Source organism: Nymphaea colorata, chromosome 7 (genome assembly GCF_008831285.2).
Source record: "Nymphaea colorata isolate Beijing-Zhang1983 chromosome 7, ASM883128v2, whole genome shotgun sequence".
NCBI lineage: Eukaryota > Viridiplantae > Streptophyta > Magnoliopsida > Nymphaeales > Nymphaeaceae > Nymphaea > Nymphaea colorata.
In genome coordinates this window covers 19,388,559-19,397,895 of record NC_045144.1, presented here as the reverse complement: position 1 = coordinate 19,397,895, position 9,337 = coordinate 19,388,559, and the positions used below count along the sequence as shown (strand labels likewise).

Genomic DNA, 9,337 nt, shown 5'->3' with positions numbered 1-9,337 from the left:
TCAGACTTCAAAATTCAAAAATTTATAAGTAAATTTCAAAAATTCTAGTTATATAAAAATTTTGAAAATTTATATTTTGGCCCTTCTTAAAATTTGAAAAATATGGTTTGACCCCTACATCTAAACATTCCTGCCTCCACCCTAATTGTAAACAATCTTATATGGTCTGCACCTTAGGGGATTGATAGATTTAGTGCAGAAAGTGAACTTGAAATCTAGTTTTTTTTTTTCTGATTTATATATATATATATATAAACACATGCATGCTGTATGATGTTGAATTAGAGAAACCATGAACGACTAAGTATTCAATTTATAAAACAGGCATACGGTGGTCTGCCACTCCGACTCCTTCCAGACAATGGACAGGCTTCCATTTATTTGCTGTCGTCTTGTATTTGCACAACGGGCCATGGTTTACTTGAAAACTCTTGCGTGTGGGATCCTGGTGTAGTTATTATGAAATTATTGCCTCGCTCAATAAATGAGAGCTGTGCATCCCCAATTCCTTCACTTAATTGTTGTTTCTTATTTTCTTTGTCATCTTGCTGAACATATATAATTTTTGTTCATGAATGAGAAGATCAATTACTTCAACTTTTTCATCTCTCAATCAATTTGTAGATAGATTTGATCTTTAGTCCTTCGCATGCACAATGCCAAAGTAGTCCCTACCGTTCAGGCAAGAGAAAAGAGCCAGAGTTATCTTATGCACTTAAAAGAGAGCAACTAGCAGTAATTTTTGCATGTAAAATTGAAGAAAAAGAACTGATTTAGTTCTTTGTATGTAGGGGCGAACACGAGCCGAGTTCAGTCAGTTCGAGCTCGACTCAACTAATGAAACCTCGAGCTCGAGAATAGCTCGGAGGAAGCAGCATGAGATCGGCTCGGCAGTTATGTGTTGAGCCCGAGCTCGACTCGATTAAGGCTCGACAAACTCGTTTGGATATAATTGATATTCATCGTTACGTGTTGAACTCGAGCTCGACTCAATTAAGGCTTGACAAACTCGTTTGAATAGAATTGATATTCATTGTTACGTGCTGAGCTCGAGCTTGACTCGATTAAGGCTTGACAAACTCGTAAACTCATTTGAATATATCGACTTGATTAAGGCTCGAGCTCAAATCGACAGTTACGTGTTGAGCTCGAACTCAACTCGACTATTTGAACAAGTCAACTCATGAACTTGAGCTCGACTCGTTAAGCAAATGATTCGGCTCGAACTCATTAAAATTTTGTGAATGATTGTGAATTTGTAAATCAAATTCAGATCAGATTAAAATTTTGAATTTTGAGATCAGATATGGTATACATTTTTCTTTTCATTTGCATTGAAATCCAAATTTGAACTTATCAACATCCATTAAATTGAATTAGTAAAATTATATCTCATTCAAATCTGATCCATTGACATCCCTACTCGCCCTAATTCTTTATATATCAAGGGTAAGACAAGAAATGAATCCCTGAAGTCATTGAATAAATGAAGGTCCATTCATTTCCCCATTTTTTCTTGCCTTGCTTATTCAGAAAAAGTAACATTAATTGCAGAGGAAGACGAAGGACGCGCATGGTGGGAGACAGTATTGGCAACCGAATGAATGAGAGCAGAGAGGGTCCAAATTAATTTACAATGCTCCAACAAGGTGGGTGATGATTTAGAGCCTCCGTTAAGAAACCGTGAGGAAGGTCGCCGCTTCTGGCAGAAGGCCATTAAATGCAAACACGGTGGCCTGCCATATATCTGTGAGGCAATTTACTCACCGAAAACCCCCAGCATGGCACCAATATCATGTGCTCACAGCAGTGACAGCCCATTCTGCATTGTTTGTATGCAATAAATGTTGACGCAGTGAAGAGGCGGGAGCAGAGACAAACCCACCAACCAGCTTTGACAATTGATAGGGAAAGAAATAACACTTCATAAATTTGGGGCGAGTTCTGCATTATGAGAACATAGAAAAGCACCATACGGTGGTAGAACTAGAGACAGCTTTCGACAGAGAGACAGCCTTAGAGAGACAGCCTTAGAGGTTGTTTCAACTTGGCTTCTATGGAACAGTTCAGCGTGTACATTATATCTTTCAGGTAAATTTAAATCCAGATCACCTAGATTGTCAACATAGATACGTTTCCTACCGGCAATTCTCAGACATCTCGATTGTGAAGTATTTATTGAATTTCCAAGATATCTTCTAAAACTCTTCAGCAGTCCTACTGTCTAGCTGGCCAAGTTACAGTGCGTTTCCAAAGAGTGCCAATTATCTAAATATCACAAGTTTTAGCAAGCAAATGGTACTTATTCATTGATTTCATAACAAATTATGTCCCTGTTCACAAATCTACTGTACATTCACAAGGAGATACAAACTAAGACATCATGGTCCATCTACAGACCACATGACAATGAGAAGTTATGTAATCCCCCACTTTAAGAAGTTTATCTCGAGTTGAAGATTGGGAGAGATCTTCAAGGACTTATAGAAAGGATTGTTAAGAGGTTCGTGCCACAAGCTTAAGATTGCAGTAAGAACTGATGATTCACTTGTTGAAAAAGGATTCTTGACCAAAAACTGAAACAACAATTTCCAGTAATGGTGTTGTCAAACACAAATATTTATTGATTTCTCTTTCACTTGCAGCTAAAAGGAAGAAACTAGAACCATGTAGAGGTGCATAAAATGAGAATAAATGAATACTGTACACTCACGTCAAATGCAGACCATCAGATCTATCTACAAATTTTACAAAGTGTAGACCATTGACAAGAATAAGCTACAAAGAATAAGAAATCTCTGTATGTCATTGATCTCCAGCCATCAATCGAATCTTCAACTAGAAACGTATTAGGAGGAACTAGGAAGCTGTATGTACAATTTGGAGCAAATCCAACTTCAGATGTCATTGACCCTTCTTGCTACACTAAAGTTCTTTCAAATGTAAGCATTCAAGTCTTGCATACAGCCAGAAAGATATTACTTACAAGAAAAGTAGGCAGATGACATTCTTCACTCGATCCCTGAAAAAATGCCAAGTGAAATATTAATAAGAGGATAATGCTAGTCTGTCACAGCTTTCTGAAATTTCTTATGAGATGACTAAACTTCAGAAACTGATCATGTATCCAAAGAGACTCACTAGTAGTTCAAGTCTAACGAATTAAAATTGATCCTTGTGGTGCTTGAATCCATTGGAATTTGTATTTACAGACTTTACAAAGACCCAATCTGCATTGACGGTAGACCAAATGAATCAATTAGTGAGTGCTCTAACATGTAAATTAAACAGTCAAACAAGTGCATTCAAATCCAAGTAAACACAAATAACAATGAGCAGAAACTGACATGATAATTTAATTTAATAAATGATTAGATAAAAAAGAAATGGAAATACTTACTTTATCGATGACAAATTAATTTAGATGAACCAACAATACGATACAGAAGAAGCATCTTCTAGTTTACTTGGAGAAGGCATAGAATCTGTACTAGTCAGAGGTTGAATTAGTCTCAAAGAAGCGTGCTACTTCTTCATAAAGCTGGGACTCCTCAAAGGGCTTGGAAACATAGCCATCCATGCCAGACCTCCGACAGTCCTCATGTGTAGCATAAATTACATCCGCAGTCATGGCTAATATTGGTACATGCCAATATGTGATATGACCATATGTTTCTGCTGAGAGCTCACCTCTCTGAATGCGATCATTGATGTCAGCTTCCATGACTCGAATCCTTCTTGTGGCTTCAAACCTGAAACCACAATATAAATAGTTGGTGTACAGAACATGCAACTAAGTAGACATTATCCACTAAATGATATATTTACTAGAATATGGTTACCCATCCATTTCTGGCATTTGGACATCCATAAAGCATGCATCAAACTTGTGTGGTGGTTTAAGCACCATCACGGCCTCTTTGCCAGATTCAGTACATTCTACATTAGCTCCATATTTCTTTAAAGCACCAGCGGCAACTCTGAGATTCACTGCATTATCATCTACAACAAGGATCCATTTCCCATGCAGTATACTCTTTAAAGATGAAAGAGGGAGATCCCCATGGCAACAATTTCCTTTCTTTTGGACACCCATGACACGCTGAAAACACGCAGAGAGCATGCTTGCCCTGAGGGGCTTCATGATCACAGTAAGTGGATATTTCTTGAGAAACTGAGCACGTGTCTTTGTAGGGGCTACAGAAGTAGATAAGAGGAAGAATTTGATCTGATTAAATACAGCATCTTTCCTCGCCTTGTCAATTGAAAATGCTGAAAAGAGACGATCTTGCTTAACCAGCTCTTCCTCGTCAACAACGAACAAGTTGATCTCTTTTTCTCCATGACTTATTTTAGCAAGGCCTTGGCTTAAATCGCTGCAAATTTCAGCTTGAATGCCAAGCCTCTGCAGATGATATTTTGTCACCTTAGCACGAACAGATCTTGGATCAACCACCACAGCAATGCTCCTCTGAAGCTCTGGCATCACATAATCTTGTCTGTACTGCTGTTTTGGGTCATTTGCACCATTCAGTTTAGCCTTTCCTCTAGCGAAAACAGCAGTGAATGTGAAAGTGCTACCAATATGGTATTCACTTGCAAGTCCTATCTCACCATTCATGAGATCAACTAAGCATTTGCTGATGCTTAAGCCAATACCAGTGCCTCCATGGATACGTGATGTAGAACTATCTGCCTGCATGAAGGGAGTAAAAACACGAGCTTGGGCCTCCAGTGGGATACCAATGCCCGTGTCCTCAACTGACACAAGCAAATTAATGAAATCTGATGTGTTTGACTTGAGACTTTGGTTATTCATGAATCTATCCATATTGAATGAGAACTTTTCCCAGCTGCGTCTTCTTTCTACCACTGGAAACCCACTTAGTGTATCATATGAGTTGCTACAACCATTCCTGTTACAATCTCCAAACTGTCTGGATAAAGGCTTAGTAACAGTTTGTGGCAAGTTCTTCACCTCATCAAAAGGTTGCACAGACACAAAGATGTGCCCTTTTTCAGTGAACTAGAAACAAAGAAACTTGTTCAGCAGGTATACAGGTGGAAGATAATTTCTTGTAATAACGCGTTCAAGTGTTAGTTCCAAACTGAATGAAATCTGAAAAAAGAAAGGTCACTCACTTTGATTGAATTGTCAACAAGATTAGTGATAATTTGACGAAGTCTTCCAGGGTCTCCTATGAGAATGTCTGGCACCTTATCAGACACATATGCAGCCAACTGTTCTCCGAAAAGGTATTATTATATGTTAATCCACAGTTGGGAAGATTAATTGTGAAGCAAGGAAGCAGATTCTCCGTTCATGAAGAGCAATTTCCAAGAGCAAGCAGTCAATTCTTACCTCTATTCCTTTGTCCTGAGATTTGCCACAGAACAACGATACAATATCATCCAGAAGGGACCGCAGATCAAACTGGACTGCCTCAAGCTCAAGCTTACCTGATTCAATTTTAGCTTGGTCCAAAACCTCATTTATTAGTGATACAAGAGCTTTTCCACTAGCCTGAGCAGTCTTCACATAATCCAGTTGTGTTTCGTCAAGATCAGTATCCATGAGCATCTGTAACATACCTGAAGGGAGGGAGACATTTGCTAAGAATGAAGACTACTAGATCGTGCTTGATAATACTAAAAATGACGGTTAAACCATCTTATACCCACCTAATACACCATTCATTGGGGTCCTAATTTCATGTGAGACAGTAGCTAGAAACTGCAAATGATGCAAATAATTGATTATTTTAACAGGTGGAGAAAACGTATAGATGAAGTAAAAAGCCAATCGAAGTCTCTCAGGTTCCAATTTACTTAATAAATCAGGATAAACAAAATTGAAGTGGAGAATTACTTGAGATTTTGCAATATCTGCAGCCTCTGCCCTTGCTTTTAGTTCCATCATCTCATGGAAATCTCTCACCACCTTCACAACACGAGTGAATGCTGCATGCACTACATGTCCTATCAACAAGATAATAAGAAGGAACCCCAAAGATGATGTCATCGCTAGCCATGGAAAAGAAGGCTTCTGCTTAAATCTGTTAGAGGCAGCACAAGGCAGACAGGATTTGAGTTCCAATTGGCATCTGGGTGAGCTAAGCATAAAAGTTACCACTTAAACTGCTTGGTTGAGGCAAGATACTAGAAAATAAAATCCTACCTGCAACGCATCTCATGCTTTCTTAAGGGATCCCCAAAATGAAGGGGACTGATGTGGTGAGGCCCATCGTTCACAAAATGCAGACCATACATGCTGATTGGATCAGAAGTGTTAGTTGTGTCATATACACTCACATAAATAGCCTGTTTGCTGGCAAGCTGTTGAAGCAGTTTCTCTACCAAGGACTCCACATCAAAAATTCCTCCAATATACCTTTAAACCAATATAAAATCATGGAATAAGTTATGGCATTCAATCGAGCCCTCTCTCATGAACTCACATGGTTCTATAGTTAATTGAGCGGAAGCAGGAAAGTAACACATATGATTACCCCTTGGTTGCTTCAATACGCTCCTGAGGCGTTGCATTTGATGGAAGCTCCTTACTATAGGCAGCAAAAGTAAGAATAACCCCCAATCTTCGGGACTTCAGTAGCCCAAAAGGAGCAGTGAGGACGCCTCTTCCAGATGCTCTGGCTCTTAAGATATTATCCCGATCCTCCTGTATGAAGCAAGGTTTATTCAAATCAAAACATTTAATTTTGCATATTCAAATTTAAAGAGAGTAAAAACTGCAATGCAATACGATATCACAAGGCAGGTAACAATCAGCCAAGGAACCCAGCTACCACTCACTTCAAATTAAGAAGTAAATGTATCACAGCTTGTGCTAGTAGAACAAAGCTTTAGCTATCCAATCCCATAAGCTGCTGATATAAAATTTTCATTAACAATTGCAATTAAAAGATTATAAATACATCACTCGAATCTTGCTAGAATTTATCATTGAAGTCAACAAGATTCTGTGAATTGCTTTTCAATTCTTTGAATTTTCTGTTGTTTTCTTACCATAGCTAAAGCTACACAATCAAGATCCTATAAAGTTCACCAACTTGCTTCAGCTTAGTTCCATGCAGGAGAAGACCTCAACTGTTGCTTCTGCTATGTAGACAGCAATAGAAGAAGAAAATCCTAATATTTACCTTCCCAGATAGCATGTCAATAGACACAACATGGGCAAGTGTATCCTGAGCAAAGACAACCGGTGCATATTCCTCCTGAATAGGTGATGTCTCATGGACTTCAGCGAAACTCTTATCCTCACTCACAGGATTCTGTCTTTTTTCATCCATGACCTTGATCGTCCACCCATGCTCTTTCTCAAATTGTTCTCTCTCAGCATGAAGCACTCTCTGGGCATATGCGACTCCACTTGTCAGTGGCCGTTCAAAAGCAGTTTTCTCAGTGTACTTCGCAAAGGTTTTCTGTAAGGCATCAAATCAGTCTTGCTGACAGCTTACTCAATTCATAAAGCAAATCAAATAAGCAGGCTAAGGATAAGTGAGCGCATGGCCATCAAATGTTTAGCTAAAGATGGATTGTGCAAACTTATCTCAAAATGGACGTTTTAAAAATTTATTCCTTGCGGAATTATGGAGGTAGATTGCTCGCTGGTGAAACAAATAATGTAGACAGACTAACAGATTATTACTAATCTAAGAACGAAAGGGAATAACTCATTGCAGGGAAACGGGATTTCCATTGTTTGACATTGCATAAAACGTAGAATAAAGGTTCAATAGAATGAACCATTGAAGTAAGATGAAGACGTGCTGAAGAGATTAAGGCCTACGAACCTGATCAATAGCAGAGGGCGACTTCCCATGATGAAAAGTTGAGACCAAAATAGCCAACGAATGGACATGGTTCATGCTCACATTGAACTGATCCTGCAGCATCCTTGCACGCTCGTCGCACATGTTCGCCAGCATCTCCTTTCTTCCTTGAAGAGCCAAGGAATTGATATACCAGAAAATCCACAACGAACCCAGGATCCCACTCATTGTCCACATAACCAGCAGTTTTTTTCCAGGAACCTCCTCAAGCTTCAGAGATCTCATGCTTTTACTAATGTGGTGGCTCTTCCAATCTTCTCCTACAACCCTTCTCCACCATTTGATCCCCAATTTCCCTGCACCACCAAAGCCTCCAACCTTCTGGCCCATGATCTCCTTAGCAAGGTTCCAATTCACGATGCTCAGACACAACACCCGTAACCATTTCCTCAAATGAAGGCCTACCATCGTAATATAAACCCATAGAACACCCAAAAAACTCATAGAATCCAATTCACGATATTATTTAAGAGAAAAGCTACAGTGTTTTTCTCCGCAGGCTGATGTGTTCAAGAGCAAGTACATCATTGCGAAGAACTGCAGTCCATTCAGCGGCTCTTGAATCCCGTCCAAAAAAGCCAACCAATGAATTCTCAGTAACAAACCACCAGCTGAAAAAAGATACCACCATACGAAAAATCAGTCAACCAGAAAAACGGAGCAAAAACCTCCACATACGTTTAATCCTTCAAAACACAGAGAAAAAAGGGTACCCATCATTGTACTCCCAAAAGACTAACTTTTTCAAGTACGAAGAAAGAGCAACGCACCTGCAAAAGTAAAAAAGAGAACAAACGAAGGCAGTGGTATTCTTTAGAACAGAACCAAGAAAGGAGCTTCCTTGTATCAATGTCTCTCTCTTCCTGACTCGGATCACGTTGTTACTTCCGTCAAGCTTCTTGTTCAGAGGTTGACTCTCGAAAGACCTTTGCTATTTCCCTTCCCACACATAGAGACACAGAGAGAGAGGGAGAGAGAGATTCATGGGATTTGTAAAAGGAGCTCATACATGATGGAAGAAGGGGAACATGTTCATTTGTCTGCAGCCTTCTCTTTCTACAAGAGATGTCATTGTTAGCGACATTTAGTGGGTAGATATCAAATAAAAAAAAAGCCGGTTATAGACAATTATTTTTACTTACGCAACAAAAAGAAAGTACTAATTTTTCAGTAGGTGAGGCTGATATATCCAGGAAGGGAGCCCAAGCTGGACACGCCACCTTCGCCTTCCAACTTTCCGTTCTGCAGAAGTTGATCGAGAGGATAACACGTTCAGTTGAACTTTATAAACGAGTGACATCAATCCTGCAACACAACATCCGAAATCAACCTTTTCCGCGTTCTTTTCTTTAATGTTTTATTCCTTGAACCAATACAACTGCTTGTGATGTACAGCCCCAAACAAGCACTCTCTCTTTAAATCAGTCCCAATTAATTTTTATTATGGAATATTTTTGAATAAAATATAAATCTGATTAGCATCC

General features: G+C 39.1%; 1 protein-coding gene across 1 annotated transcript; it reads right to left on the bottom strand.

The window, feature by feature from the left end:
* Positions 1-2,670: 2,670 nt before the first annotated feature.
* LOC116257720 (histidine kinase 3-like) lies at positions 2,671-9,097 on the bottom strand. The gene is made up of 14 exons (XM_031634684.2): positions 8,996-9,097; positions 8,624-8,909; positions 7,815-8,464; positions 7,161-7,442; positions 6,510-6,679; positions 6,179-6,391; positions 5,870-6,056; positions 5,683-5,734; positions 5,363-5,592; positions 5,143-5,241; positions 3,843-5,026; positions 3,401-3,752; positions 3,142-3,230; positions 2,671-3,022 (listed from the first exon to the last, which is right to left on the bottom strand). Exons 3-12 carry the CDS (start codon positions 8,295-8,297, stop codon positions 3,491-3,493), a joined length of 3,162 nt encoding a protein of 1,053 aa, XP_031490544.1. The 5' UTR covers positions 8,298-8,464; positions 8,624-8,909; positions 8,996-9,097; the 3' UTR covers positions 2,671-3,022; positions 3,142-3,230; positions 3,401-3,490.
* Positions 9,098-9,337: the final 240 nt, after the last annotated feature.

What these genes read in the sequence shown, in the direction of transcription:
- LOC116257720 (XM_031634684.2), bottom strand. Translation starts at nt 8,297, where the DNA reads ATGAGTTTTTTGGGTGTTCTATGGGTTTATATTACGATGGTAGGCCTT. An exon ending in CGCCCTCTGCTATTGATCAG is followed by an intron (nt 7,443 to 7,814) that starts GTTCGTAGGCCT and finishes GATGCCTTACAG; the next exon opens with AAAACCTTTGCGAAGTACAC. An exon ending in CAGATATTGCAAAATCTCAA is followed by an intron (nt 5,735 to 5,869) that starts GTAATTCTCCAC and finishes CATCATTTGCAG; the next exon opens with TTTCTAGCTACTGTCTCACA.